General features: G+C 42.7%; 1 protein-coding gene across 4 annotated transcripts in view; it reads left to right on the top strand.

The window, feature by feature from the left end:
- The window catches only part of Dpp6 (dipeptidylpeptidase 6), a 910,144-nt gene that overhangs the window by 640,189 nt on the left and 246,971 nt on the right, over nt 1–22,984 (top strand). For all 4 annotated transcript variants that reach the window (NM_010075.2, NM_001198886.1, NM_207282.3 and 1 more), the window contains exon 5: nt 11,866–11,940. In NM_010075.2, the coding sequence (NP_034205.1) occupies nt 11,866–11,940 (75 nt within the window). The remainder of the gene's footprint in view (nt 1–11,865; nt 11,941–22,984) is intronic.

Consider the following 22,984-nt stretch of genomic DNA (forward strand, 5'->3'; position numbering starts at 1 on the left):
TCAGAACATGAGGTCCCCTCTCTTTCTGTTTCCTTCCTCCAGTGAGCCGCTGGAGTAATTGCCACTTGCTGCACTTTAATTAATTTCTACCCAGGGCTTCATGAACTGCTGTCCACTCTGCCCAGCTAGGTGACAAGTTTGGGGAAACTGAGTCCTTGCCCTTAGCCTCTTACCCATTTGTTCCTGAGTCCAGGGTTCAGCTACCTGGGAACAATGGAAATTCTGTTGGGCATCATCACTGATGAATGGGAAATGGCTCCACCTCAGGTCAAGGACCCTGATTAGCTTCAGCTGCTCCTACCCACAGCTCTCCGTGCCCTTGGCCTACATGTGATGAGCATGTGGTAACATTGACAGACCAGTTCAGCCTTCAGGGAATCTCTGATCTGAGGCTCAGTCTGGTTTAGCATGGGAGTAAACCCTAGAAGGGAAAATGACCTGTCTTTGTTATCATATGGAAACTGGCAGCTTGTGCTGTCCCTCAAATATTTTGCTTGGCTAAGGACTGATTTATTTCAGCTTGAAATCCAGATTTCTGGCATTTTCTGAAAAAAATAGGATGATCTGGTACCCATGGTTCATTTTCTCACAGAAAGCGAAACCTGGCAGGCACTAGTGGCTGCCCCTCAGATGGGATTGGGGCTGGCCAGCCCTACAATGCTCCCACTCCTGATCCTATTCAGCCAGCTCAAGTTTATGGTAGCTCTTCCCCCCTCAGTTAAGATAATCTTTACAAACATCCCCTCAGGCCAGCCTAATATTGACAAACCTTCCCTGAGACTCTGAAGGTTGACAGTTTAAACTAACCACCACACCAGGCCACCTCAGGACAAAGGACACCACAAGGTTATTGGGGTGAAGGGCTAGTAGTTTGTCATACTCTAAACTTTGCCTACAGTGTGACAAGAAGGGCACCTAAACACTGCACACAATAGCCTCACCTAGCTGAAATTCTTAGGAACCACAGAAGCCAAAATACACGATTCTGTTATATTACTGTCTTATTCCAGGTTGCTATTGCTGTGATGACACACCATGACCAAAGAAATTTGGGGTTGAGAGTATTTATTTGGCTTACACTTCCACAGCACTGTTCATCCTGAAGGAGGTCAGGGCAGGAACTCATTCAGGCCAGGAATGATGCAGAGACCATGGAGGGACGCTTACTGGCTTGTTCAATCTGCTTTCTTATAGAAGACCACCAACCCAGGGGTGGAACTACCCACGATGGGCTGGACCCTCCCCCATCAATCCCTAGTTAAGAAAACACCTTTCATTTGGATCTTATTGAGGCATGTTCTCAACTGATGTTCTCTCCTTTTATATAACTGCAGCTTGTGTCAGGTTGACATAGAACTAGCCAGGGCAATTATAGGTTCTTTTTGTTTATGGGTTTGTTTTTGAGAATTGCATATGTAAGTATACATTTGCATTATTTCTACCCCTCCCTCCTGGCCTCCAACTCCTCTGTGTTCCTCCCAACTAGTGTGACATCTATCAATGTATCTCTGTATCTCTGTATCTCATCTATCTATCTATCTATCTATCTATCTACCTATCTATCTATCTACCTATCTATCTATCTATCTACCTATCTATCTACCTACCTACCTATCCATCCATCCATCTACCTATCATTTATCTATGTATCTCTATATCTGTCTATCTATCTATCTACCATCTATCAACCTATCATCTGTCTATTTATCTATCTATCATCTATCCTAGGTGTTGTCATATATACATGTGTTTAGGGATTATCATTTGGAATTAGATGACTTCCTAGCAAGCACTAGCTGCTTGTAGCTATTCATCTAGGTATAGGGTCTCATGAAATTTTTCATTTTTTCCCTTCCATGTTGGCATGTCAGCTGGTTTGTCATTGTGCATGTCTTGTTTGAGTGACCATATTGTTAATACTTCATAAATGTGTATTCCTTATCATATACGCAAGACACTATCACACAGAAGGTGTCCTGGTCTCTACCTCCTACAATCTTTATACCCAGCCTTCTGCACTCTTTCTTGAGCCTTAGTTGTAAAAGTTGCATTATAGATGTACAAACTGGAGTGGGCATGTATTCTTTGCATTTGACCAGTTGTGGATCTCTGTAATAGTCCTATATGCTACAGCAACAAGTTTCTTTTATGAGGGATGCAAACTACACCTACCTGTGGTTACAAGATTAACTATTTAGAATACACTTAGAAAGTATCCTGAATTAAGGAAATGGCAGTAGCAGGTTCTCCTTCAGCACCTACAGCCTCTGCAGTTGTCACAGTTATATGGTTGGGTTTAAAGTTCCAAGCATGATTTCCCTTGTGTTGAACAAGCATTAAGTTCTATTAGATGACCGTTGTCTGGCCCCTGCATGTGAGGACCACTATTCACTGCTTGGAGTGTCTTACCATTCTGGTCAATGTTGTGCTTCTGAGCTTTTACAGCTGGGTAAGGCTGTTGATTTCTTTTCTCCCTTGAGAGTTTGCGTAGCACCTTCCAATACTACAAGAGCCAGTCCTCAGGGAGGAGGCTTCCAGGTCAGTTACAGCTCAGTTCCTCCAAGCACTGTGTCTGAAGGATGTAATGTCTTCAGCAAAACAGAACAGAAAATAAGAAGCTAAAAGATTTCTGAGTTTTACAGCTGGTAGCTTGGAGCTGAGAGAGCTTTGATTAATTCCACACTGGAGTGGAATGCTTTGGTCCCAAAGGACACCTTCCAAGGTGCTCAGTTAATGCTTGCATCCATGTGCTCCACCCAAATTCTAGGATCAGTGACCTTTCACCCTCAGTGAGCACACTGTGGCCTTAGCTCCATGACAGTCAGTAAAGCTAGCATATGTTTTCTACTCCTTCTTCACAAGTTCAAGTGGGGAATTCATTCTTATTGTAGTGTGTGGTTTGTTTCCCCTTGCATTTTTTTCTCTTAACAGAGGCTTGTTAAAGCCTCTCTTTGGCACACTCAGACTGCCAGCCTTGCTTTTGTGTTTTTAAATCATCATTATGTGAGATAAGAATGGCTTGACCTCAGCACTGCAGTATTGTGACAGTCAGTCTGATCCCTGAGGCTTGTGCTGAAAGATAAATGTGTTCATAGTGTGTGCACTCAATGGGTTTGCTGGGCAAAGGCACAGGTCATACCCAAGGCAGATGGCACCTGAAGTCATGCATCATGGCACCCCACTCCAAATGAATTACTTCTGGAGCTTTCCATTTGCTGTTTTCAGGACACAATTGCCCCTGGGTAATAGATGCTGCTGAAAGCAGAACCTCAAATGATGGGTTTGCTATAAGCCATACCTCAGACACATGGAGGTCATGTGTGTCTTAGTGGGCTGAGGTCATAGTTCACCTCTAATAAGGGTGCCCCACTGCAGAACTATGGTTGTGACTTGGTTGTGCAAAGGGGCACCATCATATGCTAAGGCCTGCTCCTGGAGGTCACTAAATGTGCTCTGGAATAAACAAACGGCAGAACATACAACTTAGCCTAAAGACTACATATAGATGCAGCAGTAGAGGCCCAGGCATTCCCCGGGTCAGAGAAGACTCAGACAAAGCTATCAGAACAGGCTCTGGTGGTAGACAGCCAGCCTCCCTCCCAACCTGCTAATTGGCTACCAAACCTTGTGTTCCCCCTGCCATTCACTGCAGTGACCTCAGTTCTTGAGTCAGTCTGATTACAAAAGATGATTTTAGATGAAAAGGGAGGCAGAGGCAAGCTCAGAAGCCTGCCAGTCCACAAGCCTCCTTCCTCATTGATGAGGACAATGCAGTTGTCCCTTTGAGTTTGACAGGTGTTCAACTGAATTACATGTATGACCTCCTGTGAGTCAGGAAACCCATCGATGTTTGCTTTCTACCAACCTCATCACATACTTTACTTCTCTCTTTGTGGGTTTCACAAAAAAGATTGTTCTAAAAACAGCAAAGATTTTGCTCCCCTGCCACTGTCTTTAGGCAGGTAGGAAGAGCCTACTGTTTTACACATAAATAGATGGAAATTATATACCACTTCAATAGGGCAAAGCTTTGAGTAAGACAGATCATAAAATCTTGTTAAAGATTTGAAAACTTTTAAAGATAATATCGAAAGGTCAGTTCTCTGAACCAAACTCTAATATGATGCTCATTAGAACCCTGATAAAACCTTAGTTAAACATTTACGTTTTTATTAACACATATTAAACATATATATGTATAATAAAGGTTCTCATGCCATTTCCATATGTTTATATAATTTATTTCATCATATTCAGCTCCATTTGTCTCTTTTGTCCCCTCTCACTCATGCTGACCCCCCTCCTCTAAGCAACTCATTCCCTGCTGATTTTCAAAGCTTTGGGGGGTTTTGTTGTTTGATGAACCATTTCATTAGGGTTATTTACAGGACTATGGGTAAAAGGTTAACTGAAAGGACATGAGAATCTTGCCAGTGGCTACACCACTAAAAAAAGTCTGTCCCTTCCTCATCAACCACTAACTGCCTATAGATAGTGGAAAACACCCGAGAGAGGCATTTTTAAGAAAATTTAAGAAAGCTTTGTTTTAGTTCAATCCATTATGACATAAGGCATGGAGATAACACTCCCTTTGGAGTGGTGAAAGCTTGCAGTAGAAGCAGCCCGTGTCATGATAGATCAAGAAGCAAATAACAGTAGAACTTGGAAAAAGCACTAAAGGACATCCCACAGTGGCCTACTTTCAACCACATCCTATATCCTGAAGCTGGAGAACAAGCATTCAAAACACAGAAGGCCTCTGGGAAACATTTCTGACTCAAAGCACAACCTCATATATAAAACTGAACACCAGAGGTAGCTACAAAGTCCCCACATCTATACTAACATGTGCTTTTCTACCTATGGCAGTGGTTTTCAACATTCCTAATGTTTGACCCTTTAATACAGTTTCTCATGTTGTAGTGACCCCCAACCATAAAATTATTTCATTACTACTTTTATAACTAATTTTGCTACTGTTATGAATTGTAGTGCAAATGCCTGATATGTAGCCTATGTGATGTGTAACCCCTGTGGAGGTCATGACCCACAAGTAGAGAACTGCTAACTTTGAAAGTACACTAAAGATATCATGCTCAGATCAATGGCAACACCAGCTTTGTATCCTTGTGTTCGGGTTGTATTATTACTCCCTTGAATGTTCTCATTGAACACAAGGTGGAAACAAATGTTATATCCATTTTACAGAAGTACGAGCAATTAAGAATTTCTCAAACTTCCACATAGAAAATGGTGTAAATGGATGCAAATCACAGTCTTTTTAAACTCACAATCTGTAGTATTAAATTTTTAATAAAGTCCAGTGTGAGGTTGCTTTCTACCTCAATGGTTTAGGTTCCCAAATGAAACACACACATAGACAGTCTTTATATTTAATATGCCTTATGCAGGACAATAGCTGGGCATCTGCCTAGACTCTATGTTATTAAAATCTTCCTCCCACTAATAATTCTATTATTTAAGTTACTATTTAACTAATTTCTATGTTCCTTCTTGGCTGCTCCTGACCCAATTTAGCAGCCCTTCGGGCCACGCTCTCCCAGCTCCTTTACATGGAAGTTCTGTCTCTCTGCCTTGCACATCCTCAGGCATGCTGTATCTTCTTCTCATGGCCTGAAGTCCAGAAACCCTAACATCATGCCTCTCTAGCTCCTCCCCAGCCATTCGCTGCTGACATCTTTATTTACCAATCAGAAATAACTGGGGGCAGGTTCCCAAAAGTTATGTGGAGAACCTCTTGTGCAAATCAATAAAATATAAGCAGCTACATTTCTCCTTTTTTGTCCAATTAAAAAGGCTCTTTTCTCTCAGGTATACATTGAACATAGTTATAACAAGTATGTAAGTTGTAAAGGATGATATAGATGCATAACATACAGTTCATCATATTTGGCAGTTTAGTATTCTATCATCTATAATAACTTAAAGAATTTATAATTCTGTATCTCAATTATATTTGATTTTTACTTGTATTACTATCTGAAATCCATCCTTTTAAATCCAGAATATCTTCCTTAATGCTAAACAACTTAAGTTCAATTATGAGACTATAATTAGTCTTCAACCCTGTCAAAGATCTGAGAAGGAATTAAATATTACCTGAATATGTAGAGAGCATAAAGGCATAGCTTTCAAATTTTATACAATTTGTAGAGACAAATGACTGCCTGGAGAGTCCCCATTATTCCTTATAATGTTGGAAAATCTGTCTTCTGGTCTAGAAGCATCCTTCTGGCCCAGAACCATCCAACAGACCTTAAGTGAAGCAGGAGTTATGAAGGACTATCTTACCCTGTTTTGACAGACCTTAGCAGTTGATACAAACTCTCAACTACTGCTCCAGAACCATGACTATCTGTCCACTGCCAAGCTCCCTGCCATGATGCTCATGGACTCGAATCCTCTGAAATTGTAAGCCCAAATAAATTTTCTTTTCAAAGTTTCCTTGATTATGGTGTCATATCACAACAGTGAAAAGGTAACTGAGACAGTCCCTAATGGCTATCATAAATTGAAGAAATTTTTTCTACTACACATAGAAAATGTAAGGCTTAAAGGGCTTCTGAATATTTAAAGAAGAGATGACATCAGTTTTATTTGAAGTTATACTATGTTGTGAATACATCCTCCCAAATTCTTGTATCAGAAAACCAGCTTCCAAATTCTTATGTGAATGTGGAGGTGGAAGATCTCTGTCATAATCAAGGGTGGGTGAGGCTTTGGGGAACTGGCCTATAATGACAATGAGTGGCTCTGTAACAAGGAAAGATACTCCTGAGTGCTATCCATGCTTCTATCTCAGTGTCATGGTACAGACAGACAGACCTCACCACATGCCTGTGCTTCTCAGACTTCCTAGATTGTAAAACTATAAAGCAAATCAACTGTTACTCTCTGTAAATTGTTTTGTCTCAGATCCTTTGTTATAGCAACAGAAAAGGGAGAAGGGCTGAACAAATATCAGAGGATGAAGTAATAATGCTTCCCTAGTTCATTTAGTAGTCAGCAGCACTTTAAGATGAAAATTCAACCAATATACTACTAGAGAGCAATCTTCCTCATGCTCACAGATGCAGAAATCTTCAACGTAACAAGGGTACATGAAGCTCAAAAATATATGCAGGAGATAATGCATCATGGCTGGGTATAATTTATTCTGGAAGCATAAGGTTGACTTCCCATCTGAAGAGAAAACAATATCATTTATCATATTGACAGACTAAAAAGAACAAAACAACAAAATTACTTTGTATATAGATGAAAGGCATCATAAGAACCCAAAACACATTCATTACAAAATCTCAGAGCAAAGTGCTAATGAGCAGGCAGATGACATTACTGACAGAGACTCTGTGGCCACCAAACAAAGGGGCAAAGTCTGACTGCCTCACCTTTACAGTCCAGCAAGCTAGCAATGCCTACCTCCTTCAGTTTCGGGACCTACTGGGTACAACATAGGGTGAGTAGAAGAATATATTCATAGAAAAGATAACTATGAAGAAAATTCCAAGGAATCTATTTTTTTTAGACACAAATCAAAATTTAACACTTCTAAACATAAAGTTAGGATGCCCATTAAATAAGCCCTGTATATTAGCAACTTATGTGTTTTGGCATTGAGACTTCATCTGATTTTATATCTATGAAACATCCTTCATATTGAATAATTAGAGATAAATGTAACAAAATGGAGGTGAGCTCTGCATGCAAAAAAAAAATCCTACAAAACTGTTGAGGGAGACTAAAGGTTGGAAGCAACAGTTGTTCTCCTCTTAAGGAGAACAACAATGTGAGACAATAAGTAGGGTGGGCGTGGACACTATCTTAGAAAATGGTTAGATCACAGAAACAATCAGAAGGGCACTTTGTAGAGAAGCAGCAAGGATGTCGGGTCCTTTCTCCACCTACTAGCCATTGAAGGACTTATATAGAGGATGGCTTTAAAGAAAAGAAAGGTTGAAACATTCCAGGGAGAGAAAAAGAAGTACAAACCTTGCATGGTTACATGGCTGGTTTGCTCTGGAAGGTGTAGAGAAAGGAATGTTGGAATAAAGGGTAAAGAGGAAGTGGGCAGGCTATGGGGGAGCATTGGAGAAGGACTGGGCCAGGCTGGGCCTGCTAGTCATCAAAGTCCTAGGTAGTGATGACCTCTGCTGAGGTAGGAAGCTAATGAGGGAAACAGTTAGTTGCACATTTCAGTGATGTAACACCCTGAAGGCAAGGGAGACTGAAGGCAAAGGAGACTGAAGGCAAGGGAGACTGAAGGCAAGGGAGACTGAAGGCAAGGGAGACTGTTTAGCATTGGAGTTAAGCCAGGGGAGGGATTGGATCCCAAGGAAATATGCTCTTCCCAGGTGAGGATGGCAGCTGAAACAAGAGAGTAGGGGTTCCAAATACCTTTCCACAGGGAGCTCAGAGGATTCTGGGCAACTGAATAGTACACATAGAAGAAAGAAGAGAGTATAGAGAAGGAGGAGAGAAGGAACAGGAGGCAGTGAGAGGAAAGGGAGATTGGCTGATCTACTGTGAGCAGTTACTTCTGAGAGAAAGAAGCAATAGAATATGGAAAGAGAGGACACAGGCCTGGGAGATCGGGTGTAATGGTGGCTAGAGATGACCCCCAGACATCCATGCAGAGCTGCAGAGAAACGGTCATCTGCTCACAGCCCCAGCTGGGCTTCAGACACCTCAGCAGGGGATGTGTGTACAGGACTGCTCAGCAGGTGCATGGGTTTGAGAGTCCTAAGACTGAATGGTGTCACTCATGAAATGGTTTTCTCTAGAAAAGTGAAGACCTCAGTGTTAGTCCTGCGCTCCAGGGCTTGGAGTCAGAGAACACGCGAAGCCCTGAAGAGCAAGAAGACATAAGAGCAAGGTGGGAGGAGTGAATATGTGTGAGTGAGTATGTGCACACACGTGCATGCATGTGTGTATGTGCCAGAAGCCAAGTGCAGACAGTATTGTGCAGAGAAGGGAAGGATAGGTTATCTAGTATGGTGAGAGCTGAACTATGACATTTACTAAAACAACACCCTGGGAACTCATAGAAGAGCAATTTAGGCTGAGTATTAAGTTAGATGCAGGAGTTTAGGGGGTGGATGCAGGCATTTGGGGTAGAATGCAAGAGGTAAGGAGCTCGATGCAGGTATTTGGAGTGGGATGCAGGAGTTTAGGAGCAAGTATGGGAATAACAGAGCATAGACTGCTCAGGCAGATTTGGCTGGTGAGTTGTATGAGGACAAGGCCAGTATTACCTCTACCATAGGGAGCAAAGAGTAAATGTGCCTAGGAACTAAACTACCAGAGAAGCCTCAACCTATACTTACAATGGTCAAATAAGGGAAGATCACTACAAACTACTTCAGAGGAGGGTGAAGCTGTGTCCACATATCCATAGTGGGATATAGATGCCATCTGTGGAAAATGATGTTTCAAAATCAGTTGAATTTTTTTTAAAGTACCATTCATCATCTCTCTAGACCTTAAATCCTTACCCTAAAAACCCACTTACTTGCCCCCATCCACAGAGACGCAGGGCCAGAGGCTTTAGTGTGTGGCACTGCTCTTAGTCACAGCTGATGGGAGTGGCTGTGTTGTCATTCCCCTGTTTACAGCTTCTAGATCGGAGATTCTCCATGTAATAAGGCTTACTGTGCCCAGCTGGATTACACTCTCAGAACATTAGATGCATTTCCATCATGGCAGGAGCGCATTTGAGCCATCCTGCACTGGTCCTGCATTGGTATGTCAGCTGAGATGGAGCACAGAACAGTCTGCTTACTCAGCTTTCACACGATGAACAGCTGCTCCCCCCACTCCAACCCCTGTGGACTGAAGAGCACTCTTTGCAACATATTTATTTGTGGGTGATCTTGCATTTACAGGGTTCCCCAGGTCTAACACTCCTGAGAACTGGAAGTTGTGATGCGTGTCCCCAGTGGAGTAAATGTGGTTGCAGGCTTGGCTTTGTGTGCTATTATAGTGCTGCTAGAGAGGATTTCAGTGCTAATAGCTCGGCCATGTCTAATCAGTAAGGTATCTTGAAACAGAAACACACTACACATATTACATCTTGATCATCAATTGATGAACATGTGGACACAAAGGCATGAGAAGCTAGGGTTCTCCTAGAGGAGAAGACCCAGTGTGTGCTGGTTTGGTGTTGTGATGAGAGCATTGGAATGCAGCCACTGAGAGCCACCCTGCCTTTAGTAAGGTGTGAATGAAGACATACAAAGGTAATACAATGAGCACAAAGAATGAAAATCCAAGCAAAGCACTCCTTGCTCAAGAAGAAGCTGAAGAGACACAGAGATGCCTAACATGACATCACCTTCAATGGCATGGCTCAAGAGTCTCTAAGTGGTCACTGCCACACTATGGAGTGATGAACACCAAGCAGAAGATGCGGGCCTTCAGGGGCATGGGGTTGGAGCCAGAATGTGTGCAAGTGCAGAGGGCAGGGTAAGTTGCTGATGCACATATTCACAGAGACAGTCATTTGGACAAAGGAATTTGGCAGAACAACAAGCATACCCTCTGTGGGTTGACTCCTGAAGGTTCCCACAACAGGAAAAAGACAAGGTACAGAGTGGAGTGTCGAATCTGCTTGTTTTAGGAACAACTCTGCTTAGCATACGCTTCAAAATATAAGAAAGAAAAAGATACCAACTAAGCATTGGGAGTCAAAGGCTCTTACAGGAAAATGATGCTTGTTTTTTGTGTTTCTATTGATTTGCTTCAGCATATACAGTCAGGGCCTTTCTGTTGAAACTTCAAATAACACACAAACAGGATTTTTTAAAATTAGATATTTTCTTTATTTACATTTCAAATGCTATCCCAAAAGTTCCCTATACCCTCCCCCCGCCCTGCTCCCCTACCCACTCACTCCCACTTCTTGGCCCTGGCATTCCCCTGTACTGGGACATATAAAGTTTGCAATACCAAGGGGCCTCTCTTCCCATTGATGGCCAACTAGGCTATCTTCTGCTACATATGCAGCAGGAGACACGAGCTCTGGGGGGTACTCGTTAGTTTGCGACAGACAGGTAGATCAATGCAATAGAATTGAAGACCCAGAAATGAATCCACACACCTATGGTCACTTGATCTTTGACAAGGGGGCTGAAACCATCCAGTGAAAAAAAGACAGCATTTTCAACAAATGGTGCTGGCACAATTGGTGGTTATCATGTAGAAGAATTCTAATTGATCCATTCTTATCTCCTTGTATAAAGCTCAAGTCTAAGTGGATCAAAGAACTCCACAGAGTTCTAAAGAACTCCACCAGAGACACTGAAATTTATAGAGGAGAAAGTGGGGAAAAGCCTTGAAGATATGGGCACTGGGGAAAAATTCCTAAACAGAACAGCAATGGCTATGCTGTAAGATCAAGAATTGACAAATGGGACCTCATGAAATTGCAAAGTTCTGTAAGGCCAAGGACACTGTCAATAAGACAAAAAGGCCACCAACAGATTGGGAAAGGATTTTTACCAATCCTAAATCTGATAAGGGACTAATATTCAATATATACAAAGAGCTCAGGAAGCTGTACTCCAGAAATTCAAATAACCTCATTAAAAATGGGGTACAGAGCTAAACAGAGAATTCTCAAGTGAGGAATACCAAAGGGCTGAGAAGCACAAACAGGATTTTTAAGAGCATCAATTTACTATCGTTTGATTGGTTAACTAAGTAAAGCTACAGCCATACTTAATTTTGCTGGTTCACTGTTTTACTTCTTTTAGTGGAGGATTTTGAGACTAGCACCAGAATCTCTATAGGAGTCAAAGTTGTAACTCTTGTAAATTCTGATTTCTTTCTTTCTTTTTCCTTTAGGAATCCTTGAGAGCCATCAGATATGAAATATCCCCAGATAAAGAGTATGTGCTGTTCTCCTATAATGTGGAGCCGGTGAGTCTGACCCTTGCCCACCTGCGGAGGAATCTCTGTTCCATTGCCTTCTGAGAGTACCTCCTATACGCATCTTCCCCGTGATCTAAAACCCTGAGACACTTGGCATCCCTGGGACATCCACTTTCATGAGCTATACCACCACATGAGAGGAGAGGAGAGGAGAGGAGAGGAGAGGAGAGGAGAGGAGAGGAGAGGAGAGGAGAGGAGAGGAGAGGAGAGGAGAGGAGAGGAGAGAAGAAATACAATTTTTCTTGGTAGGAAACACAATGGCTCCTTTTAAGGGTTGTTTCCTGGCCTGGTCTGCGGAGATGAGTCTCCTTGGAGATATCCATTGTGATTTTATTCCCAATCTCCAGGTAAAATCATCAATTTAGCCCTAAAACAAAAAGCAGCAGCCAGTGGGTTCTGTCTGCATTCCCTGGCCATGCCAGGCCTGATGAAAGCTGAGTCAATTTTCCTTCTATATATTCTCTTTGTTAGTGTTCTGTGAGCTTCCTACCCCCTAAAATCTTGCTGGAACTTTCTGTTAAAATCTGACCCAGGGTTTGAGTAGCTGCCTACATGTCCAACCCCTAGCTAGCTTGTTCTCTTTTCCAGCACCTTCCAGCTCACTGGTCTCCAAGTCCCCTGAGATCTCATTAGTGTTTCCCATGGGGTAAGAGCCCCTGAGAGGTCTATGCTCAGAGAGGCTCTATAGTGAGCCTGGCATGAGAAGGGCATTGCTTTCTGTCTCAATCTTAATTTTTCTGCTATCCAAGAGTGTTCATTTTCTCCCTCTAAATTCACTAGGACAATTGGGCATCTGGGTCCATTTGAGAGAGTTTTCACCTGGGCACCATCTTACATATTTCACCCAGCCCTCAACAGGCTGCCTTGAGCTTTGAGCAGCAGAGCAGGACATGCACAGATTATGACAATCTGATCTCCCTTCACTGTTCCTCAAAACGTTCAGAGATGGAGTTAGTGCTGAGGGACACCTGAAGGACTCTGGATTTGCAGCTCCAGGCTAAAGTTGTCTTTAATTGTGTAATGACTGTGTCAGCCAACAGTGGGACCACTACATTAACAACAGTGAGATCACTAGATTAACAACAGCAGGATCACTACACTCACAACAGTGGAATCACTACACTCACAACAGTGGGATCACTACACTCACAATAGTGGGATCACTATACTCACAACAGTGGAATCACTACACTCACAACAGTGGGATCACTACACTCACAACAGTGGGATCACTACACTCACAACAGTGGGATCGCTACACTCACAACAGTGGGATCACTAGATTAACAACAGTGGAGTCACTACACTAACAGTGGGATCACTACACTCACAACAGTGGAATCACTACACTCACAACAGTGGGATCACTACACTCACAACAGTGGAATCACTACACTTGAAACAGTGGGATCACTAGATTAACAACAGTGGGGTCACTACAATAGCAATGGGATCACTACATTAACAACAGTGGGGTCACTACAATAACAGTGGGATCACTACATTAACAACGGTGGGGTCACTACACTAATAGTGGGACACTACATTAACTACAGTGGGATCACTACATTAACAACAGTAGGGTCCAGCACGTCTTGCCCCCAGAATTCTTCAAAGCAAAGGCTTGTGTATTTGCTCCTCAGAAGGTTCTGAAAGAACATTCTTTTGGGTGCTCACTTGGCAGGAGTACCCTTCTGATTGGTTCCCAGAAGGATTGTGTGCACAGAAGGATGCTCTGCCAACTTCTCTCTTCCCCAAGACTCCTTTTGAAAGGCCACCCTGGGATCCCATCAAAACTGACAGTCATTTGGTAAAGATGATTTTGCCCAACATGTGTTTCTACCATGTGAAATGCTGGCTACAACTGAGACCCTTGATGTGACCCTTCACAGTCAGCTGTCATTGTAAGCACAGATTCCCAGAATCCTCTCTGCTTCTGAAGGAATCATGAAAGGGGTACACATGGATTCCTGCCTGTCCATCTGGTGGGAGGTATGAAGCTGGACCTCTTAACCAGATGAACAAACTTGTAAAATTTTCTAGAAAAGGAGGTGCTTTGAAGAGGAAAGTCTTGAGTTAGGATAGAGCAAGACTTCCTAAGCTGGGATTAGCAATTATTATTAAGAGGGTTGGGTTAATAATATAATGATTAATTTACTAATAATGTAAAAGAACTCATAAGGAAACCTGAGAACTGTTGCTTCCTCACTACAGCATACTTTGAGAGGTTTAGTATCCTCAGGGGGCACACAGCATTTTCAGACAGGGTGTTTTTTATTTTTAATATAGTGTTTTTATTATTTTTCCATACAACATAACTCATTGCATTTCTTCCCCCTACTCATCTCCCAAATCTCTCTCACCACCCCATCTACCCAACTTCATACACACTCTCTCTCTCTCTCTCTCTCTCTCTCTCTCTCTCTCTCTCTCTCTCTCTCTCTCTCTCGGGAAAACACAAAACAAAAATGCACACACAAAAACATGGGGGTCCATTTTTTCTTGGTCATCTAAAGCCAAGCATGAGGCCTGCCTAGTATGGTTGACATATTCTGTCTCACTCCATTGGGAAACCCATCCCCCTCCCAACAGACATCAGGTACAAAGAGGTTAGAATTGGGACTCCATGCCTACATCCCCATAAAAAGTATGAGTCATCAAGTGTCTGTGAGAGAGAATAAACTCGGTCATGTTTTTCCAGTTTTCCAGACGTAAAGTATCTGTGGGTCCATGAGCAGAGTGCCTGGAAGGTGGGGGGTGGAGTTTCTATGCAAGTGATCCTAGCTACAAAGTGTATCTATTTCCAATTCTTACCATCTTATCTCTTCCCTAAATGTTATCCCTGACTCATAGAGCTAATGTTTGTACATGAGTTCTGCTTCAGAGACAAAAAGAACTTCATGTCATTTCTTAGGACACTCCTTTTAGGGAAAGCTATGTCAGGAAAGCAGTAGCTTTTAATTTGTAGTTTGAAAGTTAGACAAGCCCCAATAAGTAAAAACTGCTTTAAAACAAACATGCTCCATTGGTGCTTCCCTTCATGCAGAGAGCAGCTGACATCATGACACATATCCTAAACGCTGCAGAAGTGAAAAATAATTGAAGCTGTAATATCTTAGATCATTTCAAAATATAGATATGTTTGTGAGAGGAAAGAAAATTTATGTCTGCAAAAGATTCTTCCTTTGATAATACTTTCTGTGAAAGCTCTGAATATTTGTAAATAATTTGACTTTCATGTTTAAAGATGATAATGAAAAGTGCTACTTTTAAAGCTCCTGGACAGCAGCCTGTCCCAAATAGCATTTTGTCTAAAAGATAGTCTAAATAAAAGACCCATCTCTCAGTCACTGATACTGTAAAGAGAGACCCAACAGTCAGTGGCTTAAACCAACAGCATCCATTATCTCTGGTTTCTGTGGGTCAAAGACAAAGGCTCAGGTTAGCTCAATCTGTTGACTTTGAGACTTTTATATAGCTGAGGTCAGAGTCATTGTGTTATGGCAGAGTATGGTGGCACAGACCTGCAATCCCAGAACTTGAGAGGCTGAGGCAGGAGGGCTGCCATGAGTCCAGTACTATAGTTCTGAGGGTCTGTGTAGCATCCTTATTTTACTGAACATAAGTATACAACAACAGTGAGTCAGCAAGACAGAGAAACACTACCTATGAAGATCTGTGTTAGGTTCTTTGCATCCATTTATTAAATCTGTGTGGAATCCAGGCAGGGAGTTTGTTTAACCAGGTTGCTTTACATACTATGTCAGAATCATTAATAAATAACTCATCTCCTCTCTCCAATAAACTTTGTTATGCAAGCACTGAGGTGCATAATGAGTTATAGAAGATATAGGACCCAGTCTCAAAAACCACCACCACCACCACCACCACCACCACCACCACCACCACCATCATCATCATCATCATCCTCTGGGCTGCAAACTTACCTTCAGACTCTGGTGAGAAATGGTCTTTCCCAAGTTCCTTTACATGGATATTTACATGGCTCAGTTTCTGTGGTCTAAAGGGTCACTCATAGACTCTGGGTCATAGAATGTCCTCAGTATCTCCCCAAAGATAGTCTAAAATGCAGTGGCTTGTCCCTCAGAGCAGCAAGCAAGAAGAGTATTGACAGCATGAGTACCAAGCAGTATTTCTAATCCATTGTGGACGCCCCCACTCCATGTCAGCACAAATCATTTGCCAGAAGCTAGATAGTGGGTCAAGCCCATCCCAAGAAGTGTAGATTGACAAGTCTCTGAAGCCATTATAGAGCTAGCCCCTTGCAGCTATATCTCCTTGACCTTCTTTCTCACATGCCCCCCAAAGCATCAAGAAGTCACAGAAACAGGAAAGAATGAGTTCAACATGGTCTTGTGTACTCTGTTCAGAGAAGGATGTCAGGAAAACCCTTCACTCTTTCTCAGATGCTTTCATGACAAGGATTTGTTTTTCTTCTAGACTGAGTAGGTCCAGAGGGAAGACATTCATGTTTACTGAAGAAGAGAGATCAGTTATTCATTAGTGACTCGGAGGTCATTTGCAAACCAATATGGGTTAACAACAAACATGCCTGGATTCCACACAGGTTCAATAAGTGGCATGAGAGGAGCCTAACGCTGATTTAATAGGCAGTGTCCCTTTGTCCTGTGTATTTCCTGTGTCCAGTGTCTCACTGTTGGTGTTTATTCATGATCAGTATAATACAGATGCTATATAGACCCTCAGAACTAGAATTCTTTTGAGAATCCCAATGAAAAAACAATTTTTGTATGTGATAATTTTACTACCCAAATCTAAAATTTAGCAATAAATTTACAATAACTTTCTTTGAGTTTGCTGGTTCCTTTCGTAAAGAATTTTGTGTTATGCACTCAGAAGGGAAAAAAAATCACCAAAACCAGCCCCATAGTTTATGTTCATTCTTACCAATGGCCCCAGCCAGCTGGGGGAGCAAGCGAGGCTTTGCTATTCTATGTGCAGGTTGTAGTTTGTAAAGATGACTTTTAGACTCATAGCCAAGGTCATTACCAAGCCATAAGTCTCCCAGCCATCTCCAACAAGCCCTGTGGGCACTGGCACAGAAGCTGGAAATTGACCTGTGAGGTTTGAACAGCTCCAGGTAATTGTCCTTCCTGGGAGACAATCTTGATTCTCTACTTCTTAAAATATTTCCTATGCTAGTTTTTAGCCAAGTAACAGATATTTGATTATCTCCACTTTTCTCAGTTGGATCACAGATGCTGGTGATGGGACAGGAAGTTAAAAGATCCCTTGCCCCTAAAAGGGTCTGTCTCAGGGAGTGGCGCAAGGTACCATGGTTATCTCCCACCTCAGAACATCGTGAGGTACACAGCTGCCCTCCTCAGACTAGAGAGGCCACCTCAGAGGAGGAGGAGAAAGGAGACGAGACGTGTTAGACACCTTTGCCCTCACAGGGAAGATGTGCTGTGTAAGCATCCTTCCCACAGCAGAGGCATCCTGTACAATCTCTTCCTCTGGGAAGAGGAGTGAGAAGAAACTTGTATGACTTTTTCCTCAGAGGGAAGAAAGTAAGCTATTCTATCCTTCTCCCTCCTCAGAGCATGTGGTGTGCTGTGCACAGCTCTCCCTCAGATGAGACCTAGTGTGATATAAACACTCCTCAGAGAGCAGAGGTGTCCTGTAGAGCTTCGTCAGACTGTGAGGTACCATTCACAGCTTCTGCCTCAGAAAGAAGCTGTGTAGAGCTTCCTTCTCAGAGGGAAGATGGTGCTGTGTAAGCTTTCTCCTCAGAGGACAGAGACGTGTGAGGTGCCATCTACAGCTTTCTGCTCAGCGCACATGGTGTGTTGTGTACAGCTTCCTCCGTGGAAGAGCAGTGGTGCCACATAAGTTTCCTCAGAGGAAGAGGGCATCCTCTGCACTTTCTTCATCATAGGAGAGAGGGTATGTACAGCTTGTCCTTGCTTGTTTCTAAAAAATTTATGTATCCTCTGTGGTTCATTGTGCATTTCCTGTAATAGTTAACTCCTACTTTACAGGATGGCATTTGCCTTAATTCTCAGGAGAACCTAAACATATCCAATGTAGACAATTAGCTGTTTGTCTATATGAAGGTTCCTATATGTAACTAATATCTGGACATTGTTATTTGTCATGTATGATTAGGCTATTACTGTTGTCCTTATTGCAATAAAGGTTAGAAAGTCCCTTTTGAAACAAGAGAGAAAGAAAGAAAGAAAGAAAGAAAGAAAGAAAGAAAGAAAGAAAGAAAGAAAGAAAGAAAGAAAGAAAGAAAACTCATTCTGCTCCAGGGGAAAGACATTTTGATGCTGAGCTGTGCATTACAGGAGTGAAACAATTTTCCTATTCAAGAAAAAAAACTGTCTTTTTCCTGTACTTTGTTAGTTAATGTAGCCAATTTTACCATCTGGAGGAATTTGAAATATATTATTTATATAAAGCTGGAAGGCACTCAAATATAGATAGACCTGATTCAACATATTTGGTGAAATAAATTCCATCTAAATTCCATGGTCTTCCATGCACATCTTTGATTTGGGGTATGTATGTATGTATATATGTATGTATGTATGTATGTATGTATGTATGTATATAATCATTATATATATGTATATATTATATATATAAAATCATTCTTATTTTTTAAGAACATGAGGACTGGAGAGATTGTTCAGTAGTTATGAATGCATACTGTACTCTCAGAGGAGCTGAGTTTGGTTCTTAGCCCACATCACATGACTTATAACTATCTATAACTCTAGCTCCAGGGGATCCAACTCAACACTTTACTGACTCCCTCTTCTAGCCTCTTTGCACACCGTATTCATGTACAAACACACACACACACACACATACACACATATACACACAGAGACAGAGAGAGACAGAGAGATGGAGAGAAGGAGAGACAGAGATGGAGAGACAGAGACAGAGACAGAGAGAGACAGACTGCCGAGTAATCTCTAGGTCCTCCTTTAGGAAGCCAACCTGCCCCCTGTTAAATGAACTCCTTGTACATTATTTCTTTCTACCATGGCTAACATTGGTCTTGCATGTTTCCCAAATGAGGGCTTAACAGTCTATACCTGCAGAAAGTGCTTAGCCTGCTCAGCTAATCTTGATTACCCAGCATCCCCTGCAACGAGAGGTGGGGAGATTGCCTTTAAGTGACTCTCCTGCTTCTCTGGAGAAGAGGAGTCGCCTATAGGACTTCCTGGAACTGCATTCATCATACCCACATTTTCCCCTCTGCTCTCATGTTCATCTTCCTAGTTTCATGACCTCTACTCTTCTTCACACACGAACGTGCACGTGTGTGTGTTAAAATATAGGATCTTGCATGAATGAAAACACATGGTGTTTGTCCTTTTGAGTCTGGTGGACTACATTTAACATAATAATCTCCAATTCCATCCCTTTTCCTGAAAATGCCGTGACTTTCTTTGTAGCCAAACAGTTCCATGGTACATACACACCATCCGTTTTGGCATTCATCTGTTGATAAACATCTAGCATGGTTCCATTTCTTAGCACATGTGAGTAGTGTGTTGACAACAAGCATGGACGTAACTAGGTCAGATATATGAAGTGGCAAAGCATGAGCACACATGGTGGAAGGATCTAGGCATCATTAGAAAATAAATGCACGGGTGGTATATTGAGCAAAGACATTGTGGTGTGAATAATACAAGAAATGAGCCAAGAAGGGAAGGATCAAGGAGCTAATGGGTATTAACCAGCTCTCCTGAAAGGGGTGGATCCTTACTGGGGGAATACACGCAGAGGTGTTTTGGGGGAAATGGGACTAGAGAATTAAGAGACAGTCCCACTGTAGGAGGTGACCCTAGAAAGGGTTCTCAAGGGAGCAGAGTGACTTCCCAAGGGTCTGGACTCTATGTAGGTAGAACATGGGGGCATCAGCATTCCTAGAAGATCTGCCATAGAAACTGCAGGTGTTTGTTAAGTGAGGAGCAGTGACGGGTCAGGGCACACAAACCATGGCTATGAGCACATAACATTAATCATTCCTACAGACCACCAGCCTGGAGGGAGACTCTGCAGGACCTAGTGTAACAAGTGAAGCTTGTGTAATTGGTGACAAAAGATCTGAAGAAAGGTAAATGAGGAGAGTCATGGGTTTGCTGAGTAACTTGGCCAGATATCACATAGAGCTCAATTAATTGTCTGTATTGTGAATGACCATCAATGTATGTATCAAGGGGCAGAGAGACTCAAATCCTTCCTAAAATATTTGTCCTTTATTTCCCATTGTACAAACTGTGGTTAAGGGTGAGCTGTTAACAGCAATTGCAGGCAGAGACTCCAGGCTGATTAATATGGAGCAAGCTACCTGGCCATCTGAACCAAGGATCAGGACTTGGACACTTACTGTGGATGGTTATCTCTACCTTGTGGCTGGAGATTTTCATAGTCCTGAAAAGGATTAGAAAACATGGTGGGCTAGGGAAAATCTCATTTGTGATTTGCCCCCACCCCCACTGTGTCACAGAAATGATTTAGCAGAGTGTTTACGTAAGAAGCTGTCCAAAGCCTTGTGGGTATAGGACAATATTGTTCACTTAGCATGAATGATATTAAACAGCCAGAAACGCTCTAGAACATATGCTTGTTTTTCTTCTAGGCAACCAGAATGACTTCAGTAGTAGCAGACAGACTTTCAAAACCTTTTGTGTTCTCACTCAGTCCTGGGTGTGTTCCCTAGGAAGGATAATGAATTCTTTAGTTTCTGGCCTTCACGGCATCAATGGCAAGTGCCTTTCAATTTGTTCCTTCACAGAGCGGGTTTTCATCTTTCAGCAGGCAATGTTTTTACCTTATGGCTTCCTTTATTCCTGAGTTTTATTATAAAAAACCTGAGCATGAACGATGGAGCCCTTTGCCATGTTCTTGCAGGTTCTGCGTGCCAATGCCCAGAGTGGTGCAGCCTGGCAGGCATTACTGCTGCAGCTGTTGTGATGACACTTTGGACCAAGTCCTTTGCTATATTTTTTGAGTTTCTAGAAATGACTGAGCAAGTGTTGAATTGCCTGAACAATCCCTAAATCACATGTTGCCTTGGGCCCCTCAATGCCTTGCCAGCCACTGCTAGATGGGAATAGTCTGATGGGATCCACAGTACCTACTTAAATGGCTACAGGGCTTCACTCTCAGGTGTGTGTGTGTTTGTGTGTCTGTCTGTCTGTCTGCCTGCCTGCCTGTCTGTCTGTGTCTGTGTGTCTGTATATGTGTGTCTGTGTATGTTGGTCTGCATATGTATGTCTGTGCCTGTGTGTGTCTGTGGTGTGTGTGTATGTGTGTGTGTGTGTGTGTGTGTGTGTGTGTGTGTGTACCTGAGAGCACAGAGATTTGCACTGAAGGTGGAGAAGGAGATGAGCTTGCAAATTTTCCAACAGTCTGCTATGTAATAAAGAAAGCACACATTGGAACACATCATTCTTTGGAATGAACAGAGCAAGGGGAGGAAGAATAATTCTGAGGTGTGGCTGTGACTCTGTGGCACCTCACCTCCCTGCTCTCAACACTGCATTCTCCATGATTTCTAGCTGCTATTAACAGCTGCCAGAGACATCCATTATCAAAAGGAGAGCAACAGTTTTTATTGTTAATATTGTTAAAGTTAGCATACAAAGCAACAGGTCACAAATAGTGTCTATGTACATCTGTCACTAAATCCTGTTCCTATTCTTCTCCCCACTAGCCCCTTCCCATTAGCTCTTGCTGACCCCCACTCTTTTCCCAGATGCCTCTCTGCTCCCATGACCTGTGAATCCCCTGCCTTTGTCCTACCTCCATTCTTAAGATCACTTCTCCCCTCATGGTCCCCCTTTTATGTTTTTATAGCCTTAGAGAAAGGAATTATGACAGCACTGGAATTCATAACTGGAGTGGATAGATATCCAGCTGCAGTGGGATAGACTTGGAGATTATGTGTAGTCAAAGAGCAATAGCTAGAGCTAGACTATTCCTCACAATCTCTTCCTGCACATGCCTTAACTATGCTGCACACTTTGAGGGTTCCCAGCCATGTTACCAGCTACTTCTCTCAAGCTCCTCCATTGTGAAGCAGACTGAAGACAGAGGCACTCTGTCTCTGCCCACAATTCTCTCCTCCTCTCCCTTATGGCCAAACTACTGAGAACAGATGCATATGGACTCAACTCTTTCTTTCCATCTCCACCTACCCCTCCACTATGTGCTGAGACCCAGGACTCTTGACTCTAGGGCATGTCCTTTTGTCCCTATTTACAGAGGAAGATACTGTGTCTTGAGGCTATCGATGTCCAGTACAGGTGGAGGCTATGGTACAGAGTCACACCCTGTGAGTCATCTCTCTGGTACCATGATCTATGCTGGATCAGCAGACCTCTGCACTCTCCCCATCACTACAGAGAAGCAAGCAGTAACTCTACCAGCAGTCTCTTTGTCCCTAGATTCATGGTTTACCCTGTGCCCCATGGCCTCATGGCAGAACCGAGGTTTCTTGGCTCCTTGGGCATCTTGTCTACAGCTCAGTTTTCCCCCTTTCACCTACTCAGCCAAGAATCCATTCTGTCCACAGTTGGTGGATCTTCCTCACAGTTTCAGGTGAAGTTAGCTTTTCTTCTCAAGTATGGACTGTCCCTGATCCACTTTATCAACTACTCTGCACAGAGTGCTAGCAGGGGGCAGAAGTAATTGGAAGGAACTCTCCTCCATGCTGACTCTCAGGCCCTGCCTAATCCTACCATGCAGGAAGGACAGCCAGACACAAAGGTTGTGTGTGCTCCAATGTTTAAGACACAATAATTGGCATGGCAATGGGGCAACAGGTCATGCCTCTGTGCAGCGCTCTAGTTATGGCTCCAGAATCAAGGTTCCCAATGCCTCCTTTCAGCCTGGAGTGACTCCAGGCCCAGTGGAATTCACCCCATGCCCTCAAATGCCTCCTTTCTTCCTGTAACATCAATTCAGTAGAAAACACCCATTTACCAGGACTGAGCCTAGGCCTGTGTCCACCCTGGCCTGG

The sequence above is a fragment of the Mus musculus genome, chromosome 5 (genome assembly GCF_000001635.26).
Source record: "Mus musculus strain C57BL/6J chromosome 5, GRCm38.p6 C57BL/6J".
In the NCBI taxonomy this organism is placed as follows: Eukaryota; Metazoa; Chordata; class Mammalia; order Rodentia; family Muridae; genus Mus; species Mus musculus.